Here is a 24,414-nt window from a genome sequence, read left to right as displayed (position 1 = left end):
TCACTACTCCACACACACATTATACACCACGTCACTACTCCCTTCACACACATTATACACCACGTCACTACTCCACACACACATTATACACCACGTCACTACTCCACACACACATTATACACCACGTCACTACTCCCTACACACACACACACACATTATACACCACGTCACTACTCCCTTCACACACATTATACACCACATCACTACTCCCTACACACACACACATTATACACCACATCACTACTCCACACACACACATTATACACCACGTCACTACTCCCTACACACACATTATACACCACGTCACTACTCCCTACACACACATTATACACCAAGTCACTACTCCCTACACACACACATTATACACCAAGTCACTACTCCCTACACACACATTATACACCACGTCACTACTCCACACACACACATTATACACCACGTCACTACTCCACACACACACATTATACACCACGTCACTACTCCACACACACACATTATACACCACGTCACTACTCCACACACACACATTATACACCACGTCACTACTCCACACACACACATTATACACCACGTCACTACTCCACACACACACACATTATACACCACGTCACTACTCCCTACACACACATTATACACCACGTCACTACTCCCTACACACACATTATACACCACGTCACTACTCCACACACACACATTATACACCACGTCACTACTCCACACACACACATTATACACCACGTCAATACTCCACACACACACATTATACACCACGTCACTACTCCACACACACACATTATACACCACGTCACTACTCCACACACACACATTATACACCACGTCACTACTCCCTACACACACATTATACACCACGTCACTACTCCACACACACACATTATACACCACGTCACTACTCCACACACACACATTATACACCACGTCACTACTCCCTACACACACATTATACACCACGTCACTACTCCCTACACACATTATACACCACATCACTACTCCACACACACACATTATACACCACGTCACTACTCCCTACACACACACACACATTATACACCACATCACTACTCCACACACACACATTATACACCACGTCACTACTCCCTACACACACATTATACACCACATCACTACTCCACACACACACATTATACACCACGTCACTACTCCCTACATACACATTATACACCACGTCACTACTCCCTACACACACACATTATACACCACGTCACTACTCCCTACACACACACATTATACACCACGTCACTACTCCCTACACACACATTATACACCACGTCACTACTCCACACACACACACATTATACACCACGTCACTACTCCACACACACACACATTATACACCACGTCACTACTCCACACACACACATTATACACCACGTCACTACTCCACACACACACACACATTATACACCACGTCACTACTCCACACACACACACATTATACACCACGTCACTACTCCCCACACACACACATTATACACCACGTCACTACTCCCTACACACACACACACTATACACCACGTCACTACTCCCTACACACACACATTATACACCACATCACTACTCCCTACACACACATTATACACCACGTCACTACTCCACACACACACATTACACACCACGTCACTACTCCCTACACACACACACACACACATTATACACCACGTCACTACTCCCTACACACATTATACACCACATCACTACTCCACACACACACACACACATTATACACCACGTCACTACTCCACACACACACACATTATACACCACATCACTACTCCCTACACACACACACATTATACACCACATCACTACTCCCTACACACACACACATTATACACCACGTCACTACTCCCTACACACACACACACACATTATACACCACATCACTACTCCCTACACACACATTATACACCACGTCACTACTCCCTACACACACATTATACACCACATCACTACTCCACACACACACATTATACACCACATCACTACTCCCTACACACACATTATACACCACATCACTACTCCACACACACACATTATACACCACGTCACTACTCCCTACACACACACACACATTATACACCACGTCACTACTCCCTACACACACATTATACACCACATCACTACTCCACACACACACATTATACACCACGTCACTACTCCCTACATACACATTATACACCACATCACTACTCCACACACATTATACACCACGTCACTACTCCCTACACACACATTATACACCACGTCACTACTCCCTACACACATTATACACCACATCACTACTCCACACACACATTATACACCACATCACTACTCCCTACACACACATTATACACCACGTCACTACTCCCTACACACACACACACACATTATACACCACATCACTACTCCACACACACACACATTATACACCACGTCACTACTCCCTACACACACACACATTATACACCACGTCACCACTCCCTACATACACATTATACACCACATCACTACTCCACACACACATTATACACCACGTCACTACTCCCTACACACACACACACATTATACACCACATCACTACTCCCTACACACACATACACCACGTCACTACTCCCTACACACACATTATACACCACGTCACTACTCCCTACACACACATTATACACCACGTCACTACTCCACACACACACACATTATACACCACATCACTACTCCCTACACACACATTATACACCACATCACTACTCCCCACACACACACATTATACACCACGTCACTACTCCCTACACACACACACATTATACACCACGTCACTACTCCCTACACACACATTATACACCACATCACTACTCCACACACACACATTATACACCACGTCACTACTCCCTACACACATTATACACCACATCACTACTCCACACACACACACACACATTATACACCACGTCACTACTCCCTACACACACACACATTATACACCACATCACTACTCCCTACACACACATTATACACCACATCACTACTCCACACACACACACATTATACACCACGTCACTACTCCCTACACACACACACACATTATACACCACGTCACTACTCCCTACACACACATTATACACCACATCACTACTCCACACACACACATTATACACGTCACTACTCCCTACACACATTATACACCACATCACTACTCCACACACACACACATTATACACCACATCACTACTCCCTACACACACATTATACACCACATCACTACTCCACACACACACACATTATACACCACGTCACTACTCCCTACACACATTATACACCACATCACTACTCCACACACACATTATACACCACATCACTACTCCCTACACACACATTATACACCACATCACTACTCCCTACACAGACATTATACACCACGTCACTACTCCCTACACACACATTATACACCACGTCACTACTCCCTACACACATTATACACCACATCACTACTCCACACACACACACATTATACACCACGTCACTACTCCCTACACACACACACATTATACACCACATCACTACTCCCTACACACACACATTATACACCACGTCACTACTCCCTACACACACACACACATTATACACCACGTCACCACTCCCTACATACACATTATACACCACATCACTACTCCACACACACACACATTATACACCACATCACTACTCCCTACACACACATTATACACCACATCACTACTCCACACACACACACATTATACACCACGTCACTACTCCCTACACACACACACATTATACACCACGTCACTACTCCCTACACACACATTATACACCACATCACTACTCCACACACACACACATTATACACCACGTCACTACTCCCTACACACACACACACACATTATACACCACCTCACTACTCCCTACACACACATTATACACCACATCACTACTCCACACACACACATTATACACCACGTCACTACTCCCTACACACACACACACATTATACACCACATCACTACTCCCTACACACACACACACATTATACACCACGTCACTACTCCCTACACACACACACACATTATACACCACATCACTACTCCCTACACACACATTATACACCACGTCACTACTCCCTACACACACATTATACACCACATCACTACTCCACACACACACATTATACACCACATCACTACTCCCTACACACACATTATACACCACATCACTACTCCACACACACACATTATACACCACGTCACTACTCCCTACACACACACACACACACATTATACACCACGTCACTACTCCCTACACACACATTATACACCACATCACTACTCCACACACACACATTATACACCACGTCACTACTCCCTACATACACATTATACACCACATCACTACTCCACACACATTATACACCACGTCACTACTCCCTACACACACACACATTATACACCACGTCACTACTCCCTACACACACATTATACACCACATCACTACTCCACACACACACATTATACACCACGTCACTACTCCCTACACACATTATACACCACATCACTACTCCACACACACATTATACACCACATCACTACTCCCTACACACACATTATACACCACATCACTACTCCACACACACACACATTATACACCACGTCACTACTCCCTACACACACACACATTATACACCACGTCACCACTCCCTACATACACATTATACACCACATCACTACTCCACACACACATTATACACCACGTCACTACTCCCTACACACACACACACATTATACACCACATCACTACTCCCTACACACACATACACCACGTCACTACTCCCTACACACACATTATACACCACGTCACTACTCCCTACACACACATTATACACCACGTCACTACTCCCTACACACACATTATACACCACATCACTACTCCACACACACACATTATACACCACATCACTACTCCCTACACACACATTATACACCACATCACTACTCCCCACACACACACATTATACACCACGTCACTACTCCCTACACACACACACACATTATACACCACGTCACTACTCCCTACACACACATTATACACCACGTCACTACTCCACACACACACACATTATACACCACGTCACTACTCCACACACACACACATTATACACCACGTCACTACTCCACACACACACATTATACACCACGTCACTACTCCACACACACACACACATTATACACCACGTCACTACTCCACACACACACATTATACACCACGTCACTACTCCCCACACACACACATTATACACCACGTCACTACTCCCTACACACACACACACTATACACCACGTCACTACTCCCTACACACACACACATTATACACCACATCACTACTCCCTACACACACATTATACACCACATCACTACTCCCTACACACACACACACACTATACACCACATCACTACTCCCTACACACACACACACACACATTATACACCACGTCACTACTCCCTACACACACATTATACACCACGTCACTACTCCCTTCACACACATTATACACCACGTCACTACTCCACACACACACATTATACACCACATCACTACTCCCTACACACACACATTATACACCACGTCACTACTCCCTACACACACATTATACACCACGTCACTACTCCCTACACACACATTATACACCACGTCACTACTCCACACACACATTATACACCACGTCACTACTCCACACACACATTATACACCACGTCACTACTCCCTTCACACACATTATACACCACGTCACTACTCCACACACACATTATACACCACGTCACTACTCCACACACACATTATACACCACGTCACTACTCCCTACACACACACACACACATTATACACCACGTCACTACTCCCTTCACACACATTATACACCACATCACTACTCCCTACACACACACACACATTATACACCACATCACTACTCCACACACACACATTATACACCACGTCACTACTCCCTACACACACATTATACACCACGTCACTACTCCCTACACACACATTATACACCAAGTCACTACTCCCTACACACACACATTATACACCAAGTCACTACTCCCTACACACACATTATACACCACGTCACTACTCCACACACACACATTATACACCACGTCACTACTCCACACACACACATTATACACCACGTCACTACTCCACACACACACATTATACACCACGTCACTACTCCACACACACACATTATACACCACGTCACTACTCCACACACACACATTATACACCACGTCACTACTCCACACACACACACATTATACACCACGTCACTACTCCCTACACACACATTATACACCACGTCACTACTCCCTACACACACATTATACACCACGTCACTACTCCACACACACACATTATACACCACGTCACTACTCCACACACACACATTATACACCACGTCACTACTCCACACACACACATTATACACCACGTCACTACTCCACACACACACATTATACACCACGTCACTACTCCACACACACACATTATACACCACGTCACTACTCCCTACACACACATTATACACCACGTCACTACTCCACACACACACATTATACACCACGTCACTACTCCACACACACACATTATACACCACGTCACTACTCCCTACACACACATTATACACCACGTCACTACTCCCTACACACATTATACACCACATCACTACTCCACACACACACATTATACACCACGTCACTACTCCCTACACACACACACATTATACACCACATCACTACTCCACACACACACATTATACACCACATCACTACTCCCTACACACACACACACATTATACACCACGTCACTACTCCCTACACACACATTATACACCACATCACTACTCCACACACACACATTATACACCACGTCACTACTCCCTACATACACATTATACACCACGTCACTACTCCCTACACACACACATTATACACCACGTCACTACTCCCTACACACACATTATACACCACGTCACTACTCCACACACACACACATTATACACCACGTCACTACTCCACACACACACACATTATACACCACGTCACTACTCCACACACACACATTATACACCACGTCACTACTCCACACACACACACACATTATACACCACGTCACTACTCCACACACACACATTATACACCACGTCACTACTCCCCACACACACACATTATACACCACGTCACTACTCCCTACACACACACACACTATACACCACGTCACTACTCCCTACACACACACATTATACACCACATCACTACTCCCTACACACACATTATACACCACGTCACTACTCCACACACACACACACACACATTATACACCACGTCACTACTCCCTACACACATTATACACCACATCACTACTCCACACACACACACACATTATACACCACGTCACTACTCCACACACACACACATTATACACCACATCACTACTCCCTACACACACACACATTATACACCACATCACTACTCCCTACACACACACACATTATACACCACGTCACTACTCCCTACACACACACACACACATTATACACCACATCACTACTCCCTACACACACATTATACACCACGTCACTACTCCCTACACACACATTATACACCACATCACTACTCCACACACACACATTATACACCACATCACTACTCCCTACACACACATTATACACCACATCACTACTCCACACACACACATTATACACCACGTCACTACTCCCTACACACACACACACATTATACACCACGTCACTACTCCCTACACACACATTATACACCACATCACTACTCCACACACACACATTATACACCACGTCACTACTCCCTACATACACATTATACACCACATCACTACTCCACACACATTATACACCACGTCACTACTCCCTACACACACATTATACACCACGTCACTACTCCCTACACACATTATACACCACATCACTACTCCACACACACATTATACACCACATCACTACTCCCTACACACACATTATACACCACGTCACTACTCCCTACACACACACACACACATTATACACCACATCACTACTCCACACACACACACATTATACACCACGTCACTACTCCCTACACACACACACATTATACACCACGTCACCACTCCCTACATACACATTATACACCACATCACTACTCCACACACACATTATACACCACGTCACTACTCCCTACACACACACACACATTATACACCACATCACTACTCCCTACACACACATACACCACGTCACTACTCCCTACACACACATTATACACCACGTCACTACTCCCTACACACACATTATACACCACGTCACTACTCCACACACACACATTATACACCACATCACTACTCCCTACACACACATTATACACCACATCACTACTCCCCACACACACACATTATACACCACGTCACTACTCCCTACACACACACATTATACACCACGTCACTACTCCCTACACACACATTATACACCACATCACTACTCCACACACACACATTATACACCACGTCACTACTCCCTACACACATTATACACCACATCACTACTCCACACACACACACATTATACACCACGTCACTACTCCCTACACACACACACATTATACACCACATCACTACTCCCTACACACACATTATACACCACATCACTACTCCACACACACACACATTATACACCACGTCACTACTCCCTACACACACACACACATTATACACCACATCACTACTCCCTACACACACATTATACACCACATCACTACTCCCTACACAGACATTATACACCACGTCACTACTCCCTACACACACATTATACACCACGTCACTACTCCCTACACACATTATACACCACATCACTACTCCACACACACACACATTATACACCACGTCACTACTCCCTACACACACACACATTATACACCACATCACTACTCCCTACACACACACATTATACACCACGTCACTACTCCCTACACACACACACACATTATACACCACGTCACCACTCCCTACATACACATTATACACCACATCACTACTCCACACACACACACATTATACACCACGTCACTACTCCCTACACACACATTATACACCACATCACTACTCCACACACACACACATTATACACCACGTCACTACTCCCTACACACACACACATTATACACCACGTCACTACTCCCTACACACACATTATACACCACATCACTACTCCACACACACACACATTATACACCACGTCACTACTCCCTACACACACACACACACATTATACACCACGTCACTACTCCCTACACACACATTATACACCACATCACTACTCCACACACACACATTATACACCACGTCACTACTCCCTACACACACACACACATTATACACCACATCACTACTCCCTACACACACACACACATTATACACCACGTCACTACTCCCTACACACACACACACATTATACACCACATCACTACTCCCTACACACACATTATACACCACGTCACTACTCCCTACACACACATTATACACCACATCACTACTCCACACACACACATTATACACCACATCACTACTCCCTACACACACATTATACACCACATCACTACTCCACACACACACATTATACACCACGTCACTACTCCCTACACACACACACATTATACACCACGTCACTACTCCCTACACACACATTATACACCACATCACTACTCCACACACACACATTATACACCACGTCACTACTCCCTACATACACATTATACACCACATCACTACTCCACACACATTATACACCACGTCACTACTCCCTACACACACACACATTATACACCACGTCACTACTCCCTACACACACATTATACACCACATCACTACTCCACACACACACATTATACACCACGTCACTACTCCCTACACACATTATACACCACATCACTACTCCACACACACATTATACACCACATCACTACTCCCTACACACACATTATACACCACATCACTACTCCACACACACACACATTATACACCACGTCACTACTCCCTACACACACACACATTATACACCACGTCACCACTCCCTACATACACATTATACACCACATCACTACTCCACACACACATTATACACCACGTCACTACTCCCTACACACACACACACATTATACACCACATCACTACTCCCTACACACACATACACCACGTCACTACTCCCTACACACACATTATACACCACGTCACTACTCCCTACACACACATTATACACCACGTCACTACTCCCTACACACACATTATACACCACATCACTACTCCACACACACACATTATACACCACATCACTACTCCCTACACACACATTATACACCACATCACTACTCCCCACACACACACATTATACACCACGTCACTACTCCCTACACACACACACACATTATACACCACGTCACTACTCCCTACACACACATTATACACCACGTCACTACTCCACACACACACACATTATACACCACATCACTACTCCCTACACACACATTATACACCACATCACTACTCCCCACACACACACATTATACACCACGTCACTACTCCCTACACACACACACATTATACACCACGTCACTACTCCCTACACACACATTATACACCACATCACTACTCCACACACACACATTATACACCACGTCACTACTCCCTACACACATTATACACCACATCACTACTCCACACACACACACACATTATACACCACGTCACTACTCCCTACACACACACACATTATACACCACATCACTACTCCCTACACACACATTATACACCACATCACTACTCCACACACACACACATTATACACCACGTCACTACTCCCTACACACACACACACATTATACACCACGTCACTACTCCCTACACACACATTATACACCACATCACTACTCCACACACACACATTATACACGTCACTACTCCCTACACACATTATACACCACATCACTACTCCACACACACACACATTATACACCACATCACTACTCCCTACACACACATTATACACCACATCACTACTCCACACACACACACATTATACACCACGTCACTACTCCCTACACACATTATACACCACATCACTACTCCACACACACATTATACACCACATCACTACTCCCTACACACACATTATACACCACATCACTACTCCCTACACAGACATTATACACCACGTCACTACTCCCTACACACACATTATACACCACGTCACTACTCCCTACACACATTATACACCACATCACTACTCCACACACACACACATTATACACCACGTCACTACTCCCTACACACACACACATTATACACCACATCACTACTCCCTACACACACACATTATACACCACGTCACTACTCCCTACACACACACACACATTATACACCACGTCACCACTCCCTACATACACATTATACACCACATCACTACTCCACACACACACACATTATACACCACATCACTACTCCCTACACACACATTATACACCACATCACTACTCCACACACACACACATTATACACCACGTCACTACTCCCTACACACACACACATTATACACCACGTCACTACTCCCTACACACACATTATACACCACATCACTACTCCACACACACACACATTATACACCACGTCACTACTCCCTACACACACACACACACATTATACACCACCTCACTACTCCCTACACACACATTATACACCACATCACTACTCCACACACACACATTATACACCACGTCACTACTCCCTACACACACACACACATTATACACCACATCACTACTCCCTACACACACACACACATTATACACCACGTCACTACTCCCTACACACACACACACATTATACACCACATCACTACTCCCTACACACACATTATACACCACGTCACTACTCCCTACACACACATTATACACCACATCACTACTCCACACACACACATTATACACCACATCACTACTCCCTACACACACATTATACACCACATCACTACTCCACACACACACATTATACACCACGTCACTACTCCCTACACACACACACACACACATTATACACCACGTCACTACTCCCTACACACACATTATACACCACATCACTACTCCACACACACACATTATACACCACGTCACTACTCCCTACATACACATTATACACCACATCACTACTCCACACACATTATACACCACGTCACTACTCCCTACACACACACACATTATACACCACGTCACTACTCCCTACACACACATTATACACCACATCACTACTCCACACACACACATTATACACCACGTCACTACTCCCTACACACATTATACACCACATCACTACTCCACACACACATTATACACCACATCACTACTCCCTACACACACATTATACACCACATCACTACTCCACACACACACACATTATACACCACGTCACTACTCCCTACACACACACACATTATACACCACGTCACCACTCCCTACATACACATTATACACCACATCACTACTCCACACACACATTATACACCACGTCACTACTCCCTACACACACACACACACATTATACACCACATCACTACTCCCTACACACACATACACCACGTCACTACTCCCTACACACACATTATACACCACGTCACTACTCCCTACACACACATTATACACCACGTCACTACTCCCTACACACACATTATACACCACATCACTACTCCACACACACACATTATACACCACATCACTACTCCCTACACACACATTATACACCACATCACTACTCCCCACACACACACATTATACACCACGTCACTACTCCCTACACACACACACACATTATACACCACGTCACTACTCCCTACACACACATTATACACCACGTCACTACTCCACACACACACACATTATACACCACGTCACTACTCCACACACACACACATTATACACCACGTCACTACTCCACACACACACATTATACACCACGTCACTACTCCACACACACACACACATTATACACCACGTCACTACTCCACACACACACATTATACACCACGTCACTACTCCCCACACACACACATTATACACCACGTCACTACTCCCTACACACACACACACTATACACCACGTCACTACTCCCTACACACACACACATTATACACCACATCACTACTCCCTACACACACATTATACACCACATCACTACTCCCTACACACACACACACACACTATACACCACATCACTACTCCCTACACACACACACACACACACATTATACACCACGTCACTACTCCCTACACACACATTATACACCACGTCACTACTCCCTTCACACACATTATACACCACGTCACTACTCCACACACACACATTATACACCACATCACTACTCCCTACACACACACATTATACACCACGTCACTACTCCCTACACACACATTATACACCACGTCACTACTCCCTACACACACATTATACACCACGTCACTACTCCACACACACATTATACACCACGTCACTACTCCACACACACATTATACACCACGTCACTACTCCCTTCACACACATTATACACCACGTCACTACTCCACACACACATTATACACCACGTCACTACTCCACACACACATTATACACCACGTCACTACTCCCTACACACACACACACACATTATACACCACGTCACTACTCCCTTCACACACATTATACACCACATCACTACTCCCTACACACACACACACATTATACACCACATCACTACTCCACACACACACATTATACACCACGTCACTACTCCCTACACACACATTATACACCACGTCACTACTCCCTACACACACATTATACACCAAGTCACTACTCCCTACACACACACATTATACACCAAGTCACTACTCCCTACACACACATTATACACCACGTCACTACTCCACACACACACATTATACACCACGTCACTACTCCACACACACACATTATACACCACGTCACTACTCCACACACACACATTATACACCACGTCACTACTCCACACACACACATTATACACCACGTCACTACTCCACACACACACACATTATACACCACGTCACTACTCCACACACACACACATTATACACCACGTCACTACTCCCTACACACACATTATACACCACGTCACTACTCCCTACACACACATTATACACCACGTCACTACTCCACACACACACATTATACACCACGTCACTACTCCACACACACACATTATACACCACGTCACTACTCCACACACACACATTATACACCACGTCACTACTCCACACACACACATTATACACCACGTCACTACTCCACACACACACATTATACACCACGTCACTACTCCCTACACACACATTATACACCACGTCACTACTCCACACACACACATTATACACCACGTCACTACTCCACACACACACATTATACACCACGTCACTACTCCCTACACACACATTATACACCACGTCACTACTCCCTACACACATTATACACCACATCACTACTCCACACACACACATTATACACCACGTCACTACTCCCTACACACACACACATTATACACCACATCACTACTCCACACACACACATTATACACCACATCACTACTCCCTACACACACACACACATTATACACCACGTCACTACTCCCTACACACACATTATACACCACATCACTACTCCACACACACACATTATACACCACGTCACTACTCCCTACATACACATTATACACCACGTCACTACTCCCTACACACACACATTATACACCACGTCACTACTCCCTACACACACATTATACACCACGTCACTACTCCACACACACACACATTATACACCACGTCACTACTCCACACACACACACATTATACACCACGTCACTACTCCACACACACACATTATACACCACGTCACTACTCCACACACACACACACATTATACACCACGTCACTACTCCACACACACACATTATACACCACGTCACTACTCCCCACACACACACATTATACACCACGTCACTACTCCCTACACACACACACACTATACACCACGTCACTACTCCCTACACACACACATTATACACCACATCACTACTCCCTACACACACATTATACACCACGTCACTACTCCACACACACACACACACACATTACACACCACGTCACTACTCCCTACACACACACACACACACATTATACACCACGTCACTACTCCCTACACACATTATACACCACATCACTACTCCACACACACACACACATTATACACCACGTCACTACTCCACACACACACACATTATACACCACATCACTACTCCCTACACACACACACATTATACACCACATCACTACTCCCTACACACACACACATTATACACCACGTCACTACTCCCTACACACACACACACACATTATACACCACATCACTACTCCCTACACACACATTATACACCACGTCACTACTCCCTACACACACATTATACACCACATCACTACTCCACACACACACATTATACACCACATCACTACTCCCTACACACACATTATACACCACATCACTACTCCACACACACACATTATACACCACGTCACTACTCCCTACACACACACACACATTATACACCACGTCACTACTCCCTACACACACATTATACACCACATCACTACTCCACACACACACATTATACACCACGTCACTACTCCCTACATACACATTATACACCACATCACTACTCCACACACATTATACACCACGTCACTACTCCCTACACACACATTATACACCACGTCACTACTCCCTACACACATTATACACCACATCACTACTCCACACACACATTATACACCACATCACTACTCCCTACACACACATTATACACCACGTCACTACTCCCTACACACACACACATTATACACCACATCACTACTCCACACACACACACATTATACACCACGTCACTACTCCCTACACACACACACATTATACACCACGTCACCACTCCCTACATACACATTATACACCACATCACTACTCCACACACACATTATACACCACGTCACTACTCCCTACACACACACACACATTATACACCACATCACTACTCCCTACACACACATACACCACGTCACTACTCCCTACACACACATTATACACCACGTCACTACTCCCTACACACACATTATACACCACGTCACTACTCCACACACACACATTATACACCACATCACTACTCCCTACACACACATTATACACCACATCACTACTCCCCACACACACACATTATACACCACGTCACTACTCCCTACACACACACATTATACACCACGTCACTACTCCCTACACACACATTATACACCACATCACTACTCCACACACACACATTATACACCACGTCACTACTCCCTACACACATTATACACCACATCACTACTCCACACACACACACATTATACACCACGTCACTACTCCCTACACACACACACATTATACACCACATCACTACTCCCTACACACACATTATACACCACATCACTACTCCACACACACACACATTATACACCACGTCACTACTCCCTACACACACACACACATTATACACCACATCACTACTCCCTACACACACATTATACACCACATCACTACTCCCTACACAGACATTATACACCACGTCACTACTCCCTACACACACATTATACACCACGTCACTACTCCCTACACACATTATACACCACATCACTACTCCACACACACACACATTATACACCACGTCACTACTCCCTACACACACACACATTATACACCACATCACTACTCCCTACACACACACATTATACACCACGTCACTACTCCCTACACACACACACACATTATACACCACGTCACCACTCCCTACATACACATTATACACCACATCACTACTCCACACACACACACATTATACACCACGTCACTACTCCCTACACACACATTATACACCACATCACTACTCCACACACACACACATTATACACCACGTCACTACTCCCTACACACACACACATTATACACCACGTCACTACTCCCTACACACACATTATACACCACATCACTACTCCACACACACACACATTATACACCACGTCACTACTCCCTACACACACACACACACATTATACACCACGTCACTACTCCCTACACACACATTATACACCACATCACTACTCCACACACACACATTATACACCACGTCACTACTCCCTACACACACACACACATTATACACCACATCACTACTCCCTACACACACACACACATTATACACCACGTCACTACTCCCTACACACACACACACATTATACACCACATCACTACTCCCTACACACACATTATACACCACGTCACTACTCCCTACACACACATTATACACCACATCACTACTCCACACACACACATTATACACCACATCACTACTCCCTACACACACATTATACACCACATCACTACTCCACACACACACATTATACACCACGTCACTACTCCCTACACACACACACATTATACACCACGTCACTACTCCCTACACACACATTATACACCACATCACTACTCCACACACACACATTATACACCACGTCACTACTCCCTACATACACATTATACACCACATCACTACTCCACACACATTATACACCACGTCACTACTCCCTACACACACACACATTATACACCACGTCACTACTCCCTACACACACATTATACACCACATCACTACTCCACACACACACATTATACACCACGTCACTACTCCCTACACACATTATACACCACATCACTACTCCACACACACATTATACACCACATCACTACTCCCTACACACACATTATACACCACATCACTACTCCACACACACACACATTATACACCACGTCACTACTCCCTACACACACACACATTATACACCACGTCACCACTCCCTACATACACATTATACACCACATCACTACTCCACACACACATTATACACCACGTCACTACTCCCTACACACACACACACATTATACACCACATCACTACTCCCTACACACACATACACCACGTCACTACTCCCTACACACACATTATACACCACGTCACTACTCCCTACACACACATTATACACCACGTCACTACTCCCTACACACACATTATACACCACATCACTACTCCACACACACACATTATACACCACATCACTACTCCCTACACACACATTATACACCACATCACTACTCCCCACACACACACATTATACACCACGTCACTACTCCCTACACACACACACACATTATACACCACGTCACTACTCCCTACACACACATTATACACCACATCACTACTCCACACACACACATTATACACCACGTCACTACTCCCTACACAGACATTATACACCACGTCACTACTCCCTACACACACATTATACACCACGTCACTACTCCCTACACACATTATACACCACATCACTACTCCACACACACACACATTATACACCACGTCACTACTCCCTACACACACACACATTATACACCACATCACTACTCCCTACACACACATTATACACCACATCACTACTCCACACACACACACATTATACACCACGTCACTACTCCCTACACACACACACACACATTATACACCACATCACTACTCCCTACACACACATTATACACCACATCACTACTCCCTACACAGACATTATACACCACGTCACTACTCCCTACACACACATTATACACCACGTCACTACTCCCTACACACATTATACACCACATCACTACTCCACACACACACACATTATACACCACGTCACTACTCCCTACACACACACACATTATACACCACATCACTACTCCCTACACACACACATTATACACCACGTCACTACTCCCTACACACACACACACACATTATACACCACGTCACCACTCCCTACATACACATTATACACCACATCACTACTCCACACACACACACATTATACACCACGTCACTACTCCCTACACACACATTATACACCACATCACTACTCCACACACACACACACATTATACACCACGTCACTACTCCCTACACACACACACACATTATACACCACGTCACTACTCCCTACACACACATTATACACCACATCACTACTCCACACACACACATTATACACCACGTCACTACTCCCTACACAGACATTATACACCACGTCACTACTCCCTACACACACATTATACACCACATCACTACTCCACACACACACACACACACACACATTATACACCACGTCACTACTCCCTACACACACACACACATTATACACCACGTCACTACTCCCTACACACACATTATACACCACATCACTACTCCACACACACACATTATACACCACGTCACTACTCCCTGCACACACACACACACATTATACACCACGTCACTACTCCCTACACACACACACATTATACACCACGTCACTACTCCCTACACACACACACATTATACACCACATCACTACTCCCTACACACACACACACATTATACACCACGTCACTACTCCCTACACACACACATTATACACGTCACTACTCCCCACACACACACATTATACACCACATCACTACTCCCTACACACACATTATACACCACGTCACTACTCCACACACACACACACACATTACACACCACGTCACTACTCCCTACACACACACACACATTATACACCACGTCACTACTCCCTACACACACACACATTACACACCACGTCACTACTCCCTACACACACATTATACACCACGTCACTACTCCCTACACACACATTATACACCACGTCACTACTCCCTACACACACACACACATTATACACCACATCACTACTCCCTACACACATTTATACACCACGTCACTACTCCCTACACACACACATTTATACACCACGTCACTACTCCCTACACACACACATTACACACCACGTCACTACTCCCTACACACACACACATTATACACCACGTCACTACTCCCTACACACACATTATACACCACGTCACTACTCCCTACACACACATTATACACCACGTCACTACTCCCTACACACACATTATACACCACGTCACTACTCCCTACACACACATTATACACCACGTCACTACTCCCTACACACACATTATACACCACGTCACTACTCCCTACACACACATTATACACCACGTCACTACTCCCTACACACACATTATACACCACGTCACTACTCCCTACACACACATTATACACCACGTCACTACTCCCTACACACACATTATACACCACGTCACTACTTCCTACACACACATTATACACCACGTCACTACTCCCTACACACACCTCATCATTATAAATCTCAATAGTATTCTGCTGGCAGAAGGTACCACCACTTCATTACGCCCAGGTATACTCACCAGATAACATGGCCGAGGGGTGATGGCCAGGTACTTGCATAAGTGGGGGAGGGGGAGGAAGGCCTGGTGAGGTTGCAAACAGGTTGATATGATGATGGGAGGGAGTACGCAGGACAGAGGGTATGGTGTGAGGGGTTCTTTGTACAGGTAGGGGCAGGGATGGGGTCGTGGATCGCTGAGACACTTGTGGGGCTGTCACTGGCTTGGGGACAGTTCTTCTGCTGGAAGTGAGAAAGCAGAATGAGGTTATGTCCCAGCTGTAAGATGCAGCATTTAGCAAGTAATGAGAAACCTCTGTGGCGCTTACCTGCTAGCTCTGGGATCTACACTTGGCGCTGGGGGCGGCTGGGCAGGTGTAGCCTCAGCTTTGGGGGAGGCACTGGGTGGCTCGTGTAGTCTGGGAACAGGTGATGGGCACGGTCGTGGCTGCATAAACTCAATTTCTGGTTCTTGGCTCCTCTCACAACTTCTACCCAAACCCGATATTTGGGAAAGCACCATCAACTTCAGACGGCCCCCAGATAGTGGGGGAGAAGCTGGGGAGAGAAAGATAACACAGGGTAACAGCAAAGAACAAGAGATATGGTAAGAACTTACCTTTGTTATCTCTGTTTCTACGAAGTCCATAGGGTCCACAGGGTTGACCTTGGGGTTATAGCTGGAACAGGATCCATGGGCACCACACAGTTAAGCTTTTAGCTCCCAGGATGCACTTGGGTCCTCCTCTATACCCCGCCCCCGAGCCACAGGCACCTCAGTTGGTAAGCAGCCTAGGCCGGAGGAGAATATGGAACAGAGAGAAGGAAGACTGGAACACACAAGAAACCATACTCACAGCAATAGGAGACGGAAAACCGGTGACCAGCCACACAGCCCATTTGAAGCCAGGTGCGTCAGGGCGGGCGCCCTGTGGACCCTATGGACTTCGTAGAAACAGAGATAACAAAGGTAAGTTCTTACCATATCTCTTGTTTTCTACTTCAGGGTCCATAGGGGGTCCACAGGGTTGACCTTGGGGATGTCCCAAAGCAGTTCAACTAAGGGCGGGGACGCTCCTGTGCTGAAAGGAGCACCCGGCGCCCAAAGGAAGCATCCTGAGAGGCGAAGGTGTCAAACGCATAGAACCTCAAAAACGTTTGAATAGAAGACCAGGTGGCCGCCCTACACAGCTGAACAGCGGAGGCGCCACGTCTAGCAGCCCAAGAGGGACCCACAGAACGAGTGGAATGAGCCTTAACAGAGGCTGGCACAGGTAAACCCTCTTGTGCATAAGCCTCACAAATAACGGAACGAAGCCAACGGGCTAACGTTTGTTTGTTGGCAGGCCAACCCCTCTTGTGAAAACCAAAGAGGATAAACAAGGAATCAGACTTCCTAACCGAAGCCGTCCGGTCTACATAAATTCTAAGCGCCCGGACCACATCTAAGGAAGTCTCACCAGCTGAAAGATCAGGGGACTGAAAAGCTGGCACAACAAGTTCCTGATTAATGTGGAACTTCGAGACCACTTTGGGCAAAAACTCAGGACGAGTGCGGAGCACCGCTCTGTCCTGGTGAAAAATCAGGAAAGGAGGGCGACAGGAAAGCGCCCCCAATTCAGACACCCTCCTGGCCGAAGCAATTGCCAGGCGAAAAACCGTCTTAAATGTCAGCCACTTGAGCTCCACCGCCTCAAGAGGCTCAAACGGAGGACCCTGCAGGACCCGTAGCACCACCGCCAAGTCCCAAGGAGCCACAGGAGGCACAAAGGGAGGCTGGATCCTGAGAACACCCTGGAAAAAGGTGTGAACGTCTGGTAGTATTGCAATCCGCCGTTGAAACCACACGGACAAGGCGGACACATGAACCTTCAGAGATGCAAGGCGTAAGCCGAGATCCAATCCTGACTGAAGAAATTCCAAGATCCTAGAAACTCGGAACACCTGAGGATCATAAAGTCTGGACTCACACCACTGAAAGTAAGTATGCCACACTCTGTGATAAATCCGTGCTGAAGCAGGCTTGCGTGCCCTGAGCATGGTACCAATAACCGAACTGGAGAAGCCCCGAGACCTCAAGACGGCTGTCTCAAGAGCCACGCCGTCAAAGACAGCCGACCCAGATCCGGGTAAAGGCAGGGCCCCTGAGACAACAGGTCCCGACGCTGAGGAAGAAGGTACGGAGCGTCGATGGAGAGGCTCCTGAGATCGGAGTACCAAGGACGTCTGGGCCACGCCGGAGCTACCAGCACGAGCATGCCGCCGTCCTGCTTGAATTTCCGCAGAACCCGAGGAAGCAGGGATAGCGGAGGAAACAGATACGCCAGGTGAAACGTCCATTTCACCGACAGCGCGTCCACCAGACTTGCGCCTGCGTCTCTTGTCCTTGACCCATAAACGGGCAACTTGTGATTGTGACGGGAGGCCATCAAGTCCAGCTCCGGCAGTCCCCACCTGTCCACGAGTAGCTGAAACACCTCTGGGTGAAGCGACCATTCCCCGGGATGCACGTCGTGACGGCTGAGGAAGTCCGCCTCCCAATTGAGGACTCCGGGGATGAAGACCGCCGAGATCGCCGGAATGTGACCCTCCGCCCAATTCAGGATACGAGACACCTCCGACATCGCTGCCTGACTGCGAGTTCCGCCTTGGTGGTTGATACACGCCACCGTGGTGGCGTTGTCGGACTGCACCTGTACCGCCCTTCCGTGAAGAGCGGGGCCGGACGACTGCAGGGCCCTGTATACTGCCCGCAGTTCCAGGATGTTGATGGGGAGAAGTGCTTCTTCCGCTGACCAACGACCCTGAAGCGACAAAGAGCCGGTCACTGCCCCCCAACCCCGGAGACTGGCATCCGTCGTGAGCAGGACCCAGTCCGGGATCCAAAATGGGCGCCCCTCGACCAGATGAGCTGTCTGAAGCCACCAAGCCAAAGATTGCCGAACGTCCGGAGACAACACCAGCACCTGAGAGCGGATCCGGTGAGGTAACCCGTTCCATTCTGATAGAATCAGCCCCTGCAGGGGCCGGGAATGGAACTGGGCAAATTCCACCATGTCGAATGTCGACACCATGGACCCCAGAACTCTCATAGTCGAATGGACCGACAGGCGGCAACGGCTCAGGCAACTGTGTATCCGCAGCTGTAGGGAGGCGACCTTCTCCGGAGTCAGGAAGATCCTTTGCTGACGCGAATCCAGCAGGGCTCCCAAATGAACCATCCGCTGTGATGGAATTAGGGAGGACTTTTTCCAATTTATCAATCACCCGTGTGCTTGCAGGCAAGCGATCGTCAGGTGGAGATGTTGAAGCAGTACCTCCGGGGAGCTCGCCAGCAACAGGAGGTCGTCCAGATACGGCAGCAGCCGTACATTCTGGTTCCGAAGATGTGCGGCCATGACCGCCATAATCTTCGTGAACACCCTCGGTGCCGTGGAGAGACCAAAGGGTAGCGCCCGGAACTGATAGTGGTGTTGAAGGATAGCGAACCTCAGATACCGCTGGTGTGAAGATGCTATCGGAACATGGAGGTAGGCGTCCTGGATGTCCAGGGACACCATGTAATCCCCCGGTTCCATCGCCAGAATGATGGAACGTAACGTTTCCATCCTGAACTTGGGAACTCTGAGGAATTTGTTCAGAGACTTCAAGTTGAGGATAGGGCGATGAGAACCATTGGGTTTCTGCACCAGAAACAGAGACGAATAATACCCCGTCCCTCGTTGTGATAGAGGAACGGGAACAATGACCCCTGCTTTCAGCAAGGACTCTATAGCCTCCTGAACCTGTAACGCCTTGGCCTTGTCCTGAGAAGGACTTGTGCAGAAAAACTGGTGGGGTGGTCTGTGCCGAAAAGACAGGGCGTACCCCTGGGAGA

The 24,414-nt window shown here is 46.3% G+C and overlaps 1 protein-coding gene across 3 annotated transcripts in view; it reads right to left on the bottom strand.

Annotated features, from left to right (window-relative positions):
* FBRS (fibrosin) overlaps positions 1-24,414 on the bottom strand; it is a 115,429-nt gene that overhangs the window by 72,337 nt on the left and 18,678 nt on the right. For 2 of the 3 annotated variants that reach the window (XM_088462896.1, XM_088462898.1), the window contains 2 exons: positions 20,867-21,095; positions 20,560-20,780 (listed from right to left, as the gene is read on the bottom strand). In XM_088462896.1, coding sequence (XP_088319022.1) covers positions 20,560-20,780; positions 20,867-21,095 — 450 coding nt within the window. The remainder of the gene's footprint in view (positions 1-20,559; positions 20,781-20,866; positions 21,096-24,414) is intronic. The other variant, XM_088462897.1, reaches the window with a different exon arrangement.

This window comes from Taudactylus pleione, unplaced genomic scaffold (genome assembly GCF_031769625.1).
Source record: "Taudactylus pleione unplaced genomic scaffold, aTauple2 ptg001287l, whole genome shotgun sequence".
Classification (NCBI taxonomy): domain Eukaryota; kingdom Metazoa; phylum Chordata; class Amphibia; order Anura; family Myobatrachidae; genus Taudactylus; species Taudactylus pleione.
Note: the sequence above shows the minus strand (reverse complement) of the source record. Positions and strands in the feature narration are given on the sequence as shown.